Source organism: Populus trichocarpa, chromosome 19, assembly GCF_000002775.5.
Source record: "Populus trichocarpa isolate Nisqually-1 chromosome 19, P.trichocarpa_v4.1, whole genome shotgun sequence".
Taxonomy (NCBI): Eukaryota; Viridiplantae; Streptophyta; class Magnoliopsida; order Malpighiales; family Salicaceae; genus Populus; species Populus trichocarpa.
In genome coordinates, this window is record NC_037303.2 from 1,159,740 (window position 1) to 1,179,792 (window position 20,053).

A 20,053-nucleotide genomic window follows, 5' to 3' on the forward strand; every position below is an offset into this window, starting at 1 on the left:
ATTTACTGCTACCATGTCTGTAGCATTGCACTCCTCTTCCAACCCTATATAATCCCAACGTTTTCATCAGGCTGTGTTACCATTGATTCCTTTGTTCTCCTCGCAGTTTTCAAACTCCATTGCTTCAAATACTTCTCAACCGCTCCCACCTTAATTTCCTGCAAATTGATTAGAAATGGCAGACAAGATCAAAGTATGGTGCTTCCTACTTTTCCTATTGAGGCTGGTGTCGAATTTGCAAAATTGTGCTCATGCCGCTCCACAGGTGCCTTGTTTTTTCATATTTGGAGACTCGTTGGCGGATAGTGGCAACAACAACAACCTTGTCACAGCTGCTAAGGCCAATTACCGCCCATATGGAATTGACTTCCCAAATGGAACCACCGGAAGGTTTACTAATGGCCGAACCGTAGTGGATATCATTGGTGCTCCCTTCTCGTCTCCTTGCACGTTATCACTTTCACATTAGTTTCGAAATGCAAAATAATTTGTCTCATATATACCAAATTATATCAGTTTAAGTCTTGTTTATCACGTAGTATAGCGTAATTAATATCACAATAACATGGATATGAAATTATTTCCACATAAAGTTTCATCATATATTATATATTGTTTAAGAATAAATTACATCATCTCTCCTGAAGTATAGTTCAGGTATTTAGTCAAAAGTTGTGAATTGATAGAACAACCTGCATAGAAAAACTTTATAATGCTACAGTAATAATTACAGTACATGAGAGAAGAGAAAAAATCATATGTATTATGGAAAGAGTCCTATATATATGTAAATACCTTGTATAGGAATAATTATCATGTATAATAGATTCCACCCTTGTATTATACACAACCCTAAAGGTATTAATATCAAGGAAGGGCTGCTGTGATTGGCATCCAACACATTATACATTAATTCAATCTCTTTACGAAACTCAACTTGGTATCAGAGCAGCAACAAAATCTTCCTTCACGCTTCTGGTTTATTGTTCGGTCATCTCCTCCTCCAGACCGTTGCACTCCTCTGCTTCCGTCTTCATTCAGGGTAGTTTCTTTCAGCCCTTCCTCCCTCACTTGTCTGTCTGCCTCTCCCTCTCTCTTGCCAATGGACAACCAAGAACTTCAACATGGTGCTGCTGTTGCACCAATCTCTCAATCCTCTTTAGCAGCTGCTACTGCAAGCATAGTTCCTATGAACTCTTCTCTAGATACCATGAACAGGTCTGCCATCATTCCTCTTTCTAATACGCAGCAGGTAATCTCCTTACGACTCTCCAATACCAATTTCTTGTATTGGAGGATGCAGATGAAACCGTTTCTCTTGGGCCAAGGTGTGTACTCCTTTGTTGATGGCACCTCACCATGTCCTCCCTCTCATCTTATATCTACTACAACATCCTTACCATCGGTCAATCCTTCATATCTACTATGGACACAACAAGATCACCTCATCATGAGTGCTCTTTTATCCTCGCTCTCCACAGAAGTGCTGCATCTAGTTGTGGATTGTAAAACTTCTCAAGAAATCTGGACAACGCTGGAAACTGCCCTTGCTTCCCCTTCAAACTCACGGATTATGCAGCTCCACGGTGCATTCCAAGATTTACGACAGCACGATGACTCTGCCAGCACTTATTTGCAGAAGGCTAAGGCCTTGTTTGATGAACTTGCAGCTGCTGGCAGACCAATCTCCATGGCCGAATTTAATTTGTATGTGTTTCGGGGGTTACGCAGTGATGTTAAGGATCTGGTAACCAGCCTGTCCACTAAGGCTGATCCCATCTCTTACACAGACCTCCATAGCCATCTCCTCACACATGAATTTCTCCATAAGGCTTCACTCCATCCTGCTGTAACAGCTCCTCTGTTACCAACTCCATCACAGCAGCCATCTGCATTTTTTGGGCAGCGTCAGTTTGGTTCCAGTACTGGAAGAAGGGGCCGATTTCGTGGGGGTTGGAGACAGAGTAATCGTAGCTACAATCGTGGGAATCATGGCTATAGTTCAGACTCAGCAAATAATAGTTATGGTTATGGTTCAGGTCCGAAATTTGGACAACAGCAAAACCGGTTTTCATCTGGCTCTGGTCAGCAGTTTGGGCAACAAGGAAACCGATTGGGAGGCTATAACAGAACTGCGAAGTGTCAGCTGTGTTATGACTATGGACATACCGCCCAGCAGTGCTCTCAATTGGCTACTCATAATCTACAAGCTAATGCCAATTTAGCATTTAATAATGCTCCTATAACTGCTCCTGTTACTTGGTTTCCTGATACAGGTGCAAATCATCATGTGACACCGGACCTTGCGAGTATGACGAGCTCAGAACCTTATTGTGGTAATGATCATTTACATGTTGGCGATGGTAAGGGCCTCACTATTTCTAATATTGCTCACTCTAAAATTCGTTCACCCAAACGCACATTTACCTTATCCAATATTTTACATGTGCCTCACATTAAAAAACCTCTACTTTCTGTTCAAAAGTTTTGTCTTGAGAATAATGTGTTTTTTGAATTTCATCCATTTTTATTTTATGTTAAGGACCTCATGACAAAGGAGGTGCTTCTTTCCGGTCGGAGTAGAGATGGTCTATATATTTTATCTGCATCGTCTGCAATGTCGTTGCCTCAAGTCTTCTCGTCTACATGTGTCTCTACTTCTACTGATGTTTGGCATCGTCGGCTTGGACATCCTAGTCCACGCATTCTGAATTTTCTAGTGTCAACTAAACAGGTGTCCTGTACGTCAAAACAATTTAATTTTAATTGTCCAGCATGCCCTTTGGGAAAATCTTCTCGTCTGACTTTAAAAACTACGGGTCATCAAACTCAAGCTCCTCTTGATCTAATTTTTAGTGATGTTTGGGGTCCTTCCCCTATGTTTTCGTCCGATGGTTTTCGCTATTTTGTTATTTTTGTGGATGCCCATACCAAATTTATCTGGTTTTATCCTTTGGTTGCAAAATCTGATGTGTTTGCTATATTTCATCAATTTCAAGCACTTGTTGAGCGCCAATTTTCTTTAAAAATTAAGTCTGTTCAAACAGATTGGGGTGGTGAATATCGCAAACTCAATACATATTTCAAAACCATTGGTATTCAGCATCGTGTTATTTGTCCGCATACTCATGAACAAAATGGAATGGTTGAACGTCGTCATCGACATATTGTTGAAACTGGGCTCACTCTTCTTGGCCAATGTAAAGCTCCCCTAAAATACTGGAGCTATGCTTTTGAAAGTTCAGTATATTTGATTAATCGCATGCCCACTGCTGTTCTTAATCATAAAACACCATTTGAATGTCTTTTAAAATCAACTCCTGATTATGCTTTCCTCCGCACTTTCGGGTGTCTTTGCTTTCCATTTCTTCGTCCATACAATGCTCATAAGTTAGATTTTCGCTCATCCCCTTGTGTCTTTCTAGGATATAGCAATTCTCATTTAGGATATCGATGTCTTGATTTGTCGTCAAACCGTATTTATCTTGCTCGTCATGTTCGTTTTCATGAAACTGTTTTCCCTCTTGACAAAACTGAACAGATTGTAGATTCACCCATACAACCTCCTGCTGCTACTTTACAGCCCATCCCATCATCCTGTCCAAACACTCACCCGGCACCCCCTGCAACCCCTGCACATAACACAACCCTTTGGGCAGCCTTACCATTACCTGCATATCACTATCATGATCATTCCTCAGGTACAGGTTCAGACTTGCCGTTCTCTCTTGCTGGTTCATCTGCCGTCTTCCCTGTTGTTCCCACCAGCAGTGAACAAAGTGTGGAGGTCACCCTTGTTGGTTCCCCTGTCAGCTCCCCTGTTCGTCTCCCCAGGAGTGAACAGATTGTGACTGTCTCACCTGTTGTTTCCCCTTCTCGGCTTGGCCCTGTATTGAGCTCCTCATCGCCAGGTTCTTCATCTATTTCCTCTCCTGGAATTAATTTATGTGTTGATTTGTCTCAATTCTCCCTTCAGCAAGCCACGACTAGTGAGTCTGCCACTCCCCCTCCTGCTGCCCGCACCCACTCCATGGTACTTCGCCCATGTGTATCCAAGACAGCAAATTTTAGTGTCTCCCCTGCCTCCCGGGTAGTTTCTCTACCTCAACAGGAACCACTTTCTTTCAAAGATGCCAACCGGTACTTGATTTGGCATAATGCTATGATAGAGGAAATCAAGGCACTTCATGGTAATCACACTTGGTCACTGGTGCCCTTACATCCATCCATGAATGTGGTAGGTAGTAGGTGGGTTTATAAGATTAAGCGGCACGCTGATGGTCGAATTGACAGATATAAAGCACGGTTGGTTGCCCGCGGTTTCACGCAGCAAGAAGGGATTGATTACTTGGAGACATTTAGTCCAGTGGTTAAGCCTACCACGGTTCGACTTGTGATCACGATTGCTGTCACACATGGTTGGAAAATTCATCAGTTAGATGTCCATAATGCCTTCCTGAATGGCATTCTTCAGGAAGAAGTGTACATGGCACAACCACCTGGCTTTGTTGATCCTACACTTCCATCTTATGTGTGTCGTCTTCATAAATCCTTGTATGGTTTGAAACAAGCACCTCGAGCATGGTACAATCGGTTAAGTGAGTTTCTCATCTCCATTGGATTTCAGGCATCCAAGGTTGATACTTCTTTGTTTATTCTATCTTTTGGTGGTGCAATGATCTATCTGCTTGTGTATGTTGATGATATTCTATTAACTGGGAGTGACTCGGCCTTGCTTCAACGACTGATTACTTTGTTGAGTTTAGAGTTTAAGCTTCGGGACTTAGGGTCGGCCCACTTCTTCCTCGGAATAGAAGTTAAATCGACTTCTATGGGTCTCTTACTCAGTCAACACAAGTACACACTAGACATTATCCAACGAGCAGGTATGACTTCTTGCAAACCAGTTGATACTCCGTTGTCTCCCTCGTCCAAATTGGGATCTGTGCCTGGTACTCTTCACTCTACCCCAACACGGTATAGACAGATTGTTGGTGCTCTACAGTACCTTACTTTCACTAGACCTGATATTTGCTATGCAGTAAACAAGGTGTGTCAGTTTATGCATGCTCCTACTGAGGACCATTGGGCAGCAGTTAAACGCATCTTACGTTACCTTCAGGCTACAGCCACCTATGGTCTGCATATTACTCGGGACTCCTCCTTGTCTCTTCATGGCTTTACTGATGCTGACTGGGCTGGCAGTATTGATGATCGAAAATCCACAGGTGGTTATCTTGTGTACCTTGGTTCCACTCCTATTTCCTGGAAATCTGGGAAACAACGCACTGTTGCTAGATCCTCTACAGAAGCTGAATACAAAGCCTTAGCTGATGGTACTGCTGAAATCTTGTGGATTCGCTCTTTATTGTCAGAACTACGACTTCCATCTTCACCCAGCACGACGTTATGGTGTGATAATTTAGGGGCCACTTTCCTGTCTGCTAATCCAGTGTTTCACGCACGTACTAAACATGTTGAAGTTGATTATCACTTTGTTCGTGATCGCGTTGCTAAGAAAGAAATTCAGGTACAATTCATCTCTTCCAAGGATCAACTAGCTGATGTTCTTACCAAGCCTCTCCCTCCAGTTTCGTTTGTTTTCTTTCGATCCAAGCTTCGGGTGGAGTCTCCACCTTCAGCTTGACGGGGCATATTATGGAAAGAGTCCTATATATATGTAAATACCTTGTATAGGAATAATTATCATGTATAATAGATTCCACCCTTGTATTATACACAACCCTAAAGGTATTAATATCAAGGAAGGGCTGCTGTGATTGGCATCCAACACATTATACATTAATTCAATCTCTTTACGAAACTCAACTATATGGATGTTCAAAATGATAATAATGTCTTTCTTCTTCATAAAAAATTATTTCTTAGTTTTTTTTTTTGTTTGTTTCTCTCTTTTCTTGTGTCTATCTCTTTCACCATAGAATTTATATGTCAAAATCCCGTTAACCGTGATCATAGCAGAACAATTTATTTGCACATACGGATACGGTTCAGATGGTGAATAGACATTACATTTGGGCATTTGCAGGTGAACTTCTGGGCTTTAACCAATTTATTCCACCATTTGCAACTGCTAGAGGCAGAGACATATTGGTTGGTGTTAACTCTGCATCTGGGGCATCAGGGATTCGTGATGAGAGTGGAAGGCAACTGGTACCAAATAATTTACGTTGTAGTCATTTTTTGCCTGTGAGTATTTTTACAACGTCGTATGATTTAACTTCTATATTTGTTTTTTGTTTTCCTATTTCCGTTGACATGTTCCAGGGTGATAGAATCAGCCTAAATGAGCAATTGCAAAATCATGCTGCTACACTCAGTCGCTTGACTCAATTACTAGGGACTAAGCAGGCAGCAGAAAATTACCTTAATAAGTGCTTATATTATGTCAGCTTGGGCAGTAATGACTACTTAAACAACTACTTCATGCCTAGCAATTATACAACAAGCCGATTATACACCCCTGATCAATATGCCAAGGTTTTAATTGACCAGTATATTCAGCAAATAAAGGTTGGTATTGCTATCCGTTTCGCACGCTTTCTAGTTCGGTTCTGAAGAAATTTTATTATGTTCAAGATATAATAATTGTATTTGTACCTTAATTTATGCATTATATTCCATATATATTTTAATTTATCTTTTTTGTGAATTTATGTCTTTTGTTTCTATTTTTCTTCAGCTTCTGTACCACCTAGGAGCCAGGAAAATTGCCTTGCCTGGACTTCGACCAATAGGCAGCATTCCATACTCATTTTCTACTCTATGCCGCAACAATGTCTCTTGTGTGACCAATATAAACAACGCAGTCCTCCCTTTTAACGCAGGACTTGTATCACTTGTTGATCAACTGAATAGAGAGTTGAATGACGCACGCTTTATATACCTGAATTCTACTGGGATGTCATCTGGCGATCCTTCTGTGCTCGGTAAGTCATCCAACCTGTTGGTGGAGGATGTTACAATTTATTAATACGAGGAATTACTCAGTATACAAGGAGTACGATTCACAGTATACCTAATAATTTCTTGTTTTAATGATTACTATATATTTGGCTCTAAGCAATGGAAATTGTCTGTTTTGTGCATAACAGGGTTTAGGGTTACAAACGTTGGATGTTGTCCAGCACGTAGTGATGGCCAATGCATTCAAGACCCATGCCAAAATAGGACTGAATATGCGTTTTGGGATGCAATTCATCCTACCGAAGCTTTGAACCAATTCACTGCAAGAAGATCGTACAATGCCATTCTTCCATCTGATGCTTATCCAACCGATATCAGTCATTTAATCAGTTAACATGCAGATCTAAGTCAAGGAAGATAATATTCCATAAATAATATAATAAATAATTTATAAAAAATAAGGTGGTCTTGGTCACTTTGTTACGATGATAAAATTATGCAAAACAGCAGTCTAATAATATGACTTCTTGTAAACGAAAAAGAAAAAAAAAAACAGTCTGACAATATGCTGTAACATGCATGTACTTGTACCTCAAGAATGATATATAAGATCGTTTTCTTACGAAATATTTGGATAAACTATCTTTTTCGTGCATATAGATTATCAACTTTCCAGTTCTACTCTTCTAGTTTAAATTTTGCTCTTCATTATTAAAAACTAACAGAAGGTTAATTTTATCACATTTTTGTTTTATTTTTATGATTTTTCTCTCATCTTTCCCTCTCAAATCAACATCTATGTTATCACATGCATTTAGAAACCTAAAAAACTCAAAAAGCAAATTTAAAAAATAGTTTAGTTGATGGTTGGGAGTGGCATTGAAACGTTTAGAAAACCACAACGGTAGCATTGAGAGATTTTAAGGTATAGAAGCAAATATTGATGACTTTAGAGGGACCAAATTAAATTTTAACCAATTTTTTTTTTCTTTTGGACTTTTTAATTTTACTTTTTTTAGTAGGATCAATTGATTTTACTTACCTAAAATTATACGTGCTTGAGTATTGTTGTTACTCAATTTTGGACCCCACGTGCTGGAGACGGTGTATACCTCTTTTGAACAGAGTGTAGGAGTTTAGCTCATATTCGTCAAAAGATTGACAAAAGCATAGAAAGAAATATTTTGTTTTTTTGAAACCTTGTTTGAGCTGTTTTCTGCTCTTTTTATCCTTCCCCTTTACTACCAAAATCATCAGGTTTTCTTAGGTTGATCAGGAGTCTTCATAATGCTAAATTTGTTCTTTTTTATCTGGTCTTTAAGGTTGAATAAATCCCTCAGAATTTGCACTAAAAAATAGTTCTGCTGCTGTCGCAATTTTTTGGTTCCAACTTAGGCTCTGATTCTGACTCAGTTTCGTACGATATCTGACCATCCTAGGTATATCCTGTCACTCATTACATGTTGAAAAATTGACATACACCTTTATTAGGTCCTAGGGATCATTTTTCTTAGAGCAGATTCTCAGTCAGATTTGGATGCTCAGTATTGTCAGATCAAGAACCTTTTGACCAACTAGATTACTGTCAGTTTCTGTTTTGTAAAAAGATTTTATCTCACTTCGACTCCTTCATCAAAGTTGTAGTCCTAGACGCGTAGATGAATTTGAGCTTTTGAATCACTTGATTTCGATATCAGAAGCTCAAGATATTCCCATTTGAATATCTAACGTGAGGGCAGAAAATTCTGCTGCGGGAAGGATATAGCCCAAGTTCGCGGGAATGATTCGAAGGATTTTTTTGGACCAAGGACTGAATCGAAAAGTGTTAAAATGAGGGATTGAATTGAAGAATGATATTGAAAGCTGGAAAGGGGGGTTGGATCATCATAAATGACAGGATTTTTACCACACCGAATAAGGAAAATAAGACCTTGCATGCACCCTTACCCATCTGATTTCTTTCCTTTTTTTTCCTCTGCAAATTTCCTGCTGGTTTCCATGTTTGTCTTGCTGATTGGAGAGCTTGAGACCACGTTTTTATTGAATCATTTCAAAGGGAGCAGCTGGCCCTATGGAAGGAAAGAAAAGAGCCACACCATCCTCTAACTAGGAAAGAAATCAGTGCTGATCACAAAATCAGAATCAAACATTCTGGTTTCCTATTTCTGCTCACCCGAGAATACACCCTAGAGTTAATGTAATATTTGTTTCCTAAGTAAAGCCCTGTATAGGCTATATAGAAGCCTCGGCTGCTGACCTAAAGGGAGGGGGAAAAACGCACAAAGAAAGAGCATAAAAGGGGGCAGAAAAAGGGAGAAGAGAGGAGGGAAAAAAGAGGAGATGGAGGCAAAACAAGGGGAAAGAAAGGAGGCTTTTCTTTGATACTAAAAAGCCTGCACTGGAACGTGAAAGAGGAGAAAGAGAGCAGAAAAATAGGAAAAAGAGAGCAGAAAAATAAGAAAAGAGAGGAGAGAATAGAGAACGGGAGAGAGACAGCAAAAGAAAAACAAGAAAGACGCCTTTGCTCCATTTGTTTTCTGCAAATAAAAACTGCAGAAACGGGAAAAGAAAGTTAGGAATCAGTAGAGAAAGTGACGGAGGCGCAGAGTAAAGAAGGAGGCAATAGGCAGACCCAAACACAGAACATAAGAAGAAGGACAGACGCAGACCCAGCAACCATCACTCTTCCAACGCCACTGCAGTTTCTTCGTCTCCAGGTTGGTTTTCTATTCACCTGTTGCATGCTTTCTTTTGCTTTGTATTTGCACTTTAGTGTGGTCTTTTTCTTTGTAATGTATGTGTCTGTACTGTTCAAGTGAATTAATTCACTTGAACAGTAGCTCTCCATTCACAAAAGAGAGCTGCACCCCTTTTGTGTCCAGCCCCCTTTTTTTCTTCAAAAAAATAAAAGAAAGAGAAAGTGATTTATGATTTTTTTGGTATATTTATTTTAAGGTCTGAATTTTTTTTTGTTGTAAAAAATATTAGTCTTGTGTTTAGAATACCCGTTTTTGGTTTTTTACGCAATGTGACAAATATACATATATATCAAATTTGTTTTCTTGTGTGTTGCATACGGCCAATACCCTAACATATTTTGAATGTTTTTTTATATACAAAAAATATTGGAAGTTTTGAAAATGTGTTTTCGCATGGATTTCTTAAACACAACAAAAAAATTGTTTTCTTGCATTTCTGGATTTTACAACATGTTTGTAAAACTCCAAAGGGTATTGGCCAATATTCCAAAAAATATAAAAATCTTATTTTGGGGGGAATTCATCTATTATTCACCGCTAATGTTTGGATAAAGAAATCCTTAAAGGACGAATATCCAAAATATTATTGAGAATAATTTGTTATTATTCACTGTTAATATTTGGATAAAGAAACCCGGAGTGGTAAATATCCAAAATAATTTTCTAGAAATAATAAATCCGCACACATCCTTGAAAGAAGCCTTGATTATAATCGAGGACATTTCAAGTTTTTACTCCACGGTTTACGAGCCGTGAGAGTATAAAACACTAAGGTAAAAATAGGCTTTTAAAGTGCCCTAGATTTCTAAATTTTTGTCCCTCCTCCTTGCGATTTACGAGTCGCAAACTCTTGAAATACCAAGGGAAAAATGAGCTTTTAAAGCACATGGAATCTTCTTGGATTTCTATCTTAATAAATTTAGTTAGAATCAAACTTAGAAAAACTGATGGAATTAGAAAACACCAACACCATAACAATTTTAAGACAAACCAAACACCAAGCAACTTACCTTAGGTAGGGCGTACTAGGGGTGCTAATACCTTCCCTTTACGCAACCAGTCCCTTGCCTTAGAATCTCTGAAAGACCAGTTAGGGTTCCTAGTGACCATAATACTAGGTGGCGACTCCCTTTTACACAAAAAAACAAATAAACTGAAATCAATTGAGGGTCGCCGCGACGCCGCAACCCGCCGCGAGGGTGCGACAGGATGACGACTCCACTGGGGACTTAGGACTAGGCTTGGTAATTTGTTTGTTTATGCTATGTGTTATTGGTTTTTGTTTTCTTATATGAATGATACTTTGTTTTAAAAGCTTTAGCATGCATCTTTACATTTTGTCATACATGGTATAATCATGCATCACTTTATTATTATTATTTTTTTGAGGGCACACACATTTAACTTTAAGTGGGGAACTAGCAGCTTGCCTTATGACTTGAGTCAAGGTTTAAGTTTGTGTAAACCCCAACTCTTTGCTGAGTGTTTAGACTGATAGTGATTGGTACATGTGCCATCCCACTATCTGCTGAATCCCCATATTGCCTTTACGAGGGCGATCACTGGGACAACAAGAGACCCTTTTTTAGAGACCAAGTAGTAAATCTACCCTATGTCTCACGTAAAGGAACTAGAACCTATCCTTAGGTTGTATGCTCCATAATATCTTTTGCATCAAAACAAGTCTACCCCCAAGGCATTTTGAATTGCAGGACTTGTGAACGAAATGGCCACCATTGCTAAATTTTCCATCATAAAATATGGGAAAAATTCTGAACTGTCACAATTGACTGAAGGAGACTGCCTTAGAAGCGATGTTAAGAAACTGTCACCAATCAAGAACTTGAATTGCATTATGAATGAGGTGAACAAGTTAAGGACTCACTTTCAGAATGTGGATAAGGATGCATTTTTTAGGAAATACGGACGTTTGATGGAAATTGCAAGGGTAGAAGTTTTAAGCCCAGCTGTGCGAGCCATAGTGCATTTTTAGGATCCAGACTACCGGTGTTTTTCTTTTGGAAGCATAGACCTATATCCCACTATGGAGGAATATGGGATGTTGACTGAGTTTCCAAACAATTTATATCGGATTTATTTGCCTTTGAGATCTGACAAGATCATCCCCGAACTGTCAAAACTGCTCAGAATCTCCAACTTGGAAAAGTTTTTGGAAAAAAATGCTACCGGTCTGAAATGGAGGATGCTAGAAATTGAACTGGACAAGAAGTCAGGATTAGAAAAAGAGAGATTGATTGCCTTGGGCATATTTGGCCTTGTGTTGTTCCCAAGTCAGACAGGTGTAGTGAGTTTGGAGGCCGCTGCTACTTATGTAGAGTATGAGAATACACAAATCAATCTAGTGGCTGCTATTTTAGCTGAAACCATCTTGACGCTTAATCATTGTAGGAGGACCGGAAAAGGAGCAATGAGATGTTGCACGCAATTGTTGTATATCTGGATGGTTAGCCATATCGAAACAAAAAAATCTGTCTTCAATAATTTTTGGTGGTTCACCCAAAGACCCCTGAAGTTGGTAGAAGAAGAAGAATGGGGAGATCTAGACAACCAAGGTTGGGTTGACAAATTAGAAGGTTTGCCTAATAGTGATTTCAAGTGGAGAGCCCCATGGGTAATGACATTGAAAGTCCTAATGAGTTATGGACAGAGACGTTGGGTGCCATTGGTGGGGATTACAGGCTATGTGAGTTATGCTCCTGCCCTGGTCGTAAGGCAACTTAGGGGCATGCAGTTTGTTCCAAGGACTATGGGAATTGATCAATTCTTTGGTTTGTTTAAAGATCTCATTGCACAAGAAGTTTTGGAGATTATCAAACAAGATTAGAAGCATCTAGTTTTGGTTGAGATAGAAGGTTTAAAGGATCCAAGTGCAAGTGAAGGATATGCAAGATGGAGAGACTTAGCTACTTCAGCCATGCCTTGTGTAGAAGTCAAACTCCCTAAACTGTAGAAGAGCCTATTAAGAGGAAAAGGGTCAATAATGAAGAGGAGTTGAGAAGACAAGTGGAAAAACTTTGGATAGAGTTGACCAAAAGCAGAAAAGACAAGGCAATGTTGGAAGAAATGATGCTGGAAAGGGATAAAAGGAGAGCATTTCTAGATAAGCAAATACAATCTAGAGATGCGAGAATAACAAAGCTTGAGTTAAAGCTAGGTGAGGAGAAGATTGCTAGGGAAAGGAGTGAGGAGCTAAGAGGGATGAGTTTGGATTGGATGCAAAGTTGCTCTGAACTTGAAGCAATGGAGATTGACTTTAACGATTGCCAAGGAAGTGCAGAATATTTCCAAGAAAAATTTGCACAAGTCCAGTTCGAACTGATGGATAGAATTGGGAAGTATGAGGATTTGAACAAGAAATATATGGAGTTGGAAAGCCATTCGATGGGGATTGCAAAAAAAGAAAGTAAAAGGAAAGGTTTTGAGGCTATTGAAACAGAATTAGCCGTTAAGAAGAATGAGATAAAATTTATGAGGATAAAACTTGACAAGGAATGTGAAAAGGTGAAGTATTTGGACGAGAAACTAGCAGCAATGGAAAAACACAAGGATCAAATCGACGCCAACAACACTACTTTAAACAGAACCAATATGTTACTCATAGAAAAGATGACCAAGACAGATGAGCAATGGACGAAGCTGCTGCACATGCTCGAATTATTAGAATCAATGCGCGAAATGTGGGAGGGGACATCATTCGCTATCGCCGAAGCCTAGCTGAAACCGATGCCTTTCTAGGGAAGATTGAGAATCGCAGCTTTGCCTTTTTACCTTTGGCTAGAGAGTTTGTGGAGGAAAGGGATTAATATATTTTGTATTTCCTTTTTATTTATAAATGTAATAAACTTATCAAGCATTAATGAAAAGGGCGTTGACCCATCTTCTTATGCAAAATCTGTCTCTTGGTGAATATGATTCAAGCAAACGACTTGAAAGGCAGTACTCCTAGCAATGTGACAAGAGAACCTATGTTTATAAGGTGGTGGCTATTATTTGTTCACAAGAAGGCTGCATCCATACCCAATATACAAATACGTTCTTATCACAATCATGCATTATATCATGCATTTTCTTATACATCTATGCATGCATCTGCAGACCTAGAAACATAGGTCCCCCTTCTAGAATCCACAACACCTGACTAAGGAAAATGATGAAAGGTCACACCTAGTACCAAAAAGAGCTTGAAGGAATTTGGAATGATGATGCACACCTAATCGGTTTGCTCGAGCAAATGTTTTGAGACAACCTTTTCCCTTTAATGAGATCATGCATTTTTAAAAGTTCATCTTGATGTTTTTACACATCACTTTCCGTTTTCAAAGTGGATCTTCCAAAACAAACGCCTACACTTTACACTGAGAATGAATGGCCAAACTTTAAAGAATACATAGTAGCTGTAGAAGAGGAAGAATGGGATAGAAATAGGACAACATGAACAAGCTTGGAGGACCCCTAAAGAGGAACTTGAAATCATAAATGTAGGTAATGAAGAAATTAAAAGAGAGCTGAAGATAGGGACTTTGATCACTCCTAAAGAAAGAGAAGAGTTGGTTACTTCTAGATTATATAGATGTTTTTGCTTGGTCCTATGAGGATATGTCTGGCTTAGATACGGATATTGTAGTACAAAGGGTACTGCTGGTAGAAGGATGCAAATCGGTTAAGGAAAAGTTGAGAAGAATCCATTCGGATGTCTTGATCAAAGTAAAGGTAGAAATTGAAAAGCAACGGAACACCAATTTTCTAGAAGTAGTCAAATATCCACAACGGGTGTCCAACATAGTGGTTGTACCAAAAAAGGAAGATAAAATTAGAGTTTGTCTACCACACATAGATATGTTTGATAAATGCAGCACGTATCTCCACATTCTTTTATGGACGGATTTTCGGGCTACAATCAGATAAAAATGGCGTAAGAGGATAAGAAGAAGACAACATTTGTAACACCATGGGGAACCTTTTGTTACAAGGTCATGCCATTTGGGTCAAAGAATGTTGGGGCCACCTACCAAAGGGCCATGGTAACTCTATTTCACGACATGATGCACAAATAGTGAAGTATACATGGATGACATGATTGCTAAATCTAGGGAGGGAGAGAATCATGTCCAAATATTGAAGGAATTGTTTGAAAGACCAAGGAAGTACAAGTTGAGGCTTAACCATGCAAGGTGTTCATTCGGGGTGAAATATGGGAAGTTGTTGGGATTTAGGATGGGTGACAAAAGGATAGAAGTGGACCTTGGTTAAGTAAAGGCTATTCAATCTATGCCAACTCCCAAGGATGAGAAGGATGTAAGAAAGTTCTTAGAAATGTTGAATTACATTGCTCGGTTTATATCCCAATTAACCATGACTTGTGACCCAATCTTTGATTGTTAAGGAAGAAGAATCTCGAAATTTGGAATAAGAGTGTGAAGAAGCTTTCAAGAAAATCAAGCAGTACCTCTTGATGAAGATGTGTTTTCAGTTGAGGAAGGAAAATTAGATTGGTGGACTATGTACTTTGATGGTGCTGTAAACGTATGTGGTAATAGAGCTGATGCAATGATAATCTCTCCTAATAAAAAGTAGTATTTGATTTTAGTTAAGTTGCAGTTTGGGTGCAATAACAACATAGGAGTATAAAGCTTGCATTCTTGTTTTAGAGGCAGCATTGGAGTTGAATATTAGAAAGATACATATGTATGGAGACTCGATTTTGATTAGTGAAAGGAAAATGGCAAATCAAGGATGAGAAGTTGAGACCTTACCAAGAATAACTGTCTAAATTGGCTAGAGAATTTGAGGAAATAAAGTTCACCCATCTAGGAAGGGAAGGAAACCATTTTGCTGACGCTTTGGTCACGTTAGCTTCTATCGCTAGAATAGACTTTGGGCATAAGGTACAGTCGGTACACATTGATATAAGAAATAACCCAGCTCATTGTTGCTCAGTTGAGAGAGAAATAGATGGAAACCCTTGGTACTATGATATCAAGAATTTCATCCAAAAACCAAACATATCTCATGGGGGCATCCACAATCGACAAAAAGACTTTGAGGAGGTTGGCAAGGGATTTCTGTCTTGATGGGGAAACTTTGTGTAAAAAAATCATCAAACGAGATTTTTGTTGAGATGTTTAGAGGCAAAAAGTGGTTTATGAAAAAAGATTTGATCTGTCGATATGGTCGACTAGAAAAGATTATACCTAATAAATGCCCAGAACTTTAATGGCAAGATGATAATAGAACTCTATGCTAGATGGAAAATCAAGCATTCCAATTCCTCGCCATATAGGCCAAAAATGAATGGTGCGGTAGAAGTTGCTAACAAGAATGTCAAGAAGATTATTCAGAAGATGATATTCACCTCCAAGGATTGGTATGAGATGTTGCCATTGGCCCTTCACGCGTATTGCACCGAAGTCTGAACCTCAATAGGAGCCACCCCGTATATGTTGGTATATGGAATGGAGGCGGTGATGCCTTTAAAAGTTGAAATCCCCTCATTAAGAGTATTGATAGACTCAAAGCTAGAAGAGGTAGAGTGGGTAAAAGTTAGATATGAATAGTTGAATCTGATCAGTGAAAAGAGGATAGCTGCAATATGTCATCATCAAAGATGGCCAAACCATATGATAAGAAGGTTTGACCTCGAGGATTCCACGAAGGGGATCTTGTACTGGAGAAAATATAGCCTTTACCATAAGAAGATCAGAGTAAATGGGTGCCAAACAATGAGGGCCCTTACGTGGTAAAGAAAGCATTCTCGGGAGGAGCTTTATTTTTATCTAGAATGGATGGAGAAGATCTAGTTAGACCTGTGAATGCTAACTCTATAAAAAATACTATGCTTCCCGATCAATAAAGTAAAGTTCGGCCATGAATTTTCTCTGTAAAGAACCTTTTCTTCGTAAAACGCATGATCTCATAGCATTCAAAATCTTTTACTGTTTTACGCATGACTAAGGAGATGACTCCATCAATTCTCAAATTCGAGGGATCCAAACCAAATTTAAACCTGATAGGTATTGCACACCACACTGGGGGCAAGAAGTGCACATAGGTGAACATAGTGAATCAAAGCCCAACATTAAAGGGATATCATCATAAAAAAACCTCTGAAGCACCTTTATGAGAAATGATTGCATTGAAAGTTTTCATGAACAAAACCAAATTTGTTTTAGTTTTCCTATTAAAAATAATTTCTCAAAAATGAAAAAGGCAATTAAAACATCGACAAAAGTATACTACAAAGCAACGCTCAATGGAGCAAGGAAGGGCCCCATAAGGAACTAGAGATCTCTTCACCAAACATAAGAAGATTATGAAATATAGCGCATGGAGCATATTCTGTTTCAAGAGGACGAGTTGGACAAAAAAATGGAAACAAGAGCTCAATAAGTCTACACATAAAGGGGGACCTATGTTTCCAAAATAGGTAACAAAAAAAACATGCATGCTATATTGTCATAACACTAACCTGGCAGGAGAAGGTGTGACGAAGGCCAAAATAGTTCCAAGTTTTTGGGAAAACCGCTGAGGTCCAAAATCTCAGGTCAACGGAACTACGAAAAAGGATAGGAATTGTGAACCAGCACTGCTTTATTTCCTCGAGGTAAGATGTTTTCTTTTGAAGTTTTAGATGGGCAGGTCACCCGATATTGAGACCATTCCTTAGAAAAGCGTGGAGTTTTCTAAAGAATTTTAAGAGGGGCCGGTTACCTGATATGGAAACCGTTTCTTAGAAAAGCGTGGAGTTTTCTAAGAATTTTAAGATGGGTCGGTCACCTGATATTGAGACCATTTCTTAGAAAAGCGTGGAGTTTTCTAAGAATCTTAAGATGGGCAGGTCACCCGATATTGAGACCATTCCTTAGAAAAGCGTGGAGTTTTCTAAAGAATTTTAAGAGGGGCCGGTTACCTGATATTGAAACCGTTTCTTAGAAAAGCGTGGAGTTTTCTAAGAATTTTAAGATGGGCCAGTCACCTGATATTGAGACCGTTTCTTAGAAAGGCGTGGAGTTTTCTAAGAATCTTAAGATGGGCAGGTCACCCGATATTGAGACCATTCCTTAGAAAAGCGTGGAGTTTTCTAAAGAATTTTAAGAGGGGCCGGTTACCTGATATTGAAACCGTTTCTTAGAAAAGCGTGGAGTTTTCTAAGAATTTTAAGATGGGCCGTTCACCTGATATTGAGACCGTTTCTTAGAAAAGCGTGGAGTTTTCTAAGAATCTTAAGATGGGCAGGTCACCCAATATTGAGATCATTCCTTAGAAAAGCGTGGAGTTTTCTAAAGAATTTTAAGAGGGGCCGGTTACCTGATATTGAAACCGTTTCTTAGAAAAGCGTGGAGTTTTCTAAGAATTTTAAGATGGGCCGGTCACCTGATATTGACACCATTTCTTAGAAAAGCGTGGAGTTTTCTAAAAATTTTAAGATGTGCCGGTCACCTATTATTGAGACCATTTCTTAGAAAAGCGTGGAGTTTTCTAAGAATTTTAGGATGAGCAGGTCACCCACTAATTGGACCATTTCAAAAAAAAGCATGGACTTTTTCTAGAAATCTTAAATAGGCAGGTCATCTGATAGGGAGACCATTGTTTAGGGAAAGCAGTGAGATTTAGCAGGATCAGATGGTTTATCTTTACAACACTTACTACGCGAAGCGCTTGACAAGTTTTGCTTCGTAAGCATTGTAAAGAGGGGGCAACTGTTGTTACTCATTTTTGGACCCCACGTGCTGGAGACGGTGTATACCTCTTTTGAACAGAGTGTAGGAGTTTAGCTCATATTCGCCAAAAGATTAACAAAAGCACAGAAAGAAATATTTTGTTTTTTTGAAACCTTGTTTGAGCTGTTTTCTGCTCTTTTTATCCTTCCCCTTTACTACCAAAATCATCAGGTTTTCTTAGGTTGATCAGGAGTCTTCATAATGCTAAATTTGTTCTTTTTTATCTGGTCTTTAAGGTTGAATAAATCCCTCAGAATTTGCACTAAAAAATAGTTCTGCTGCTGTCGCAATTTTTTGGTTCCAACTTAGGCTCTGATTCTGACTCAGTTTCGTACGATATCTGACCATCCTAGGTATATCCTGTCACTCATTACATGTTGAAAAATTGACATACACCTTTATTAGGTCCTAGGGATCATTTTTCTTAGAGCAGATTCTCAGTCAGATTTGGATGCTCAGTATTGTCAGATCAAGAACCTTTTGACCAACTAGATTACTGTCAGTTTCTGTTTTGTAAAAAGATTTTATCTCACTTCGACTCCTTCATCAAAGTTGTAGTCCTAGACGCGTAGATGAATTTGAGCTTTTGAATCACTTGATTTCGATATCAGAAGCTCAAGATATTCCCATTTGAATATCTAACGTGAGGGCAGAAAATTCTGCTGCGGGAAGGATATAGCCCAAGTTCGCGGGAATGATTCGAAGGATTTTTTTGGACCAAGGACTGAATCGAAAAGTGTTAAAATGAGGGATTGAATTGAAGAATGATATTGAAAGCTGGAAAGGGGGGTTGGATCATCATAAATGACAGGATTTTTACCACACCGAATAAGGAAAATAAGACCTTGCATGCACCCTTACCCATCTGATTTCTTTCCTTTTTTTTCCTCTGCAAATTTCCTGCTGGTTTCCATGTTTGTCTTGCTGATTGGAGAGCTTGAGACCACGTTTTTATTGAATCATTTCAAAGGGAGCAGCTGGCCCTATGGAAGGAAAGAAAAGAGCCACACCATCCTCTAACTAGGAAAGAAATCAGTGCTGATCACAAAATCAGAATCAAACATTCTGGTTTCCTATTTCTGCTCACCCGAGAATACACCCTAGAGTTAATGTAATATTTGTTTCCTAAGTAAAGCCCTGTATAGGCTATATAGAAGCCTCGGCTGCTGACCTAAAGGGAGGGGGAAAAACGCACAAAGAAAGAGCATAAAAGGGGGCAGAAAAAGGGAGAAGAGAGGAGGGAAAAAAGAGGAGATGGAGGCAAAACAAGGGGAAAGAAAGGAGGCTTTTCTTTGATACTAAAAAGCCTGCACTGGAACGTGAAAGAGGAGAAAGAGAGCAGAAAAATAGGAAAAAGAGAGCAGAAAAATAAGAAAAGAGAGGAGAGAATAGAGAACGGGAGAGAGACAGCAAAAGAAAAACAAGAAAGACGCCTTTGCTCCATTTGTTTTCTGCAAATAAAAACTGCAGAAACGGGAAAAGAAAGTTAGGAATCAGTAGAGAAAGTGACGGAGGCGCAGAGTAAAGAAGGAGGCAATAGGCAGACCCAAACACAGAACATAAGAAGAAGGACAGACGCAGACCCAGCAACCATCACTCTTCCAACGCCACTGCAGTTTCTTCGTCTCC

At 39.1% G+C, this 20,053-nt stretch overlaps 4 protein-coding genes across 5 annotated transcripts in view; 3 read left to right on the forward strand and 1 right to left on the reverse strand.

Annotated features, from left to right (window-relative positions):
* LOC18110611 (GDSL esterase/lipase At1g29670) overlaps positions 1–20,053 on the reverse strand; it is an 89,689-nt gene that overhangs the window by 47,424 nt on the left and 22,212 nt on the right. The window lies entirely within an intron of this gene.
* The window catches only part of LOC18110728 (GDSL esterase/lipase At1g29670), a 55,778-nt gene that overhangs the window by 21,567 nt on the left and 14,158 nt on the right, over positions 1–20,053 (forward strand). Inside the window, exon 6 of one of the 2 annotated variants that reach the window (XR_008058188.1) lies at positions 7,390–7,566. The exons of the other annotated variant lie outside the window; for it this stretch is intronic. The gene's annotated coding sequence lies outside the window, so the exon portion shown is untranslated. Of the gene's footprint in view, positions 1–7,389; positions 7,567–20,053 lie in introns of those variants that run through there. 2 annotated transcript variants of the gene reach the window in all.
* LOC112323305 (uncharacterized) overlaps positions 1–20,053 on the forward strand; it is a 97,825-nt gene that overhangs the window by 7,007 nt on the left and 70,765 nt on the right.
* Positions 70–7,566, forward strand: LOC127904771 (GDSL esterase/lipase At1g29670-like). Its single transcript, XM_052449470.1, has 5 exons — positions 70–425; positions 6,050–6,174; positions 6,289–6,534; positions 6,704–6,950; positions 7,116–7,566. Exons 1-5 carry the CDS (start codon positions 176–178, stop codon positions 7,319–7,321), a joined length of 1,074 nt encoding a protein of 357 aa, XP_052305430.1. The 5' UTR covers positions 70–175; the 3' UTR covers positions 7,322–7,566.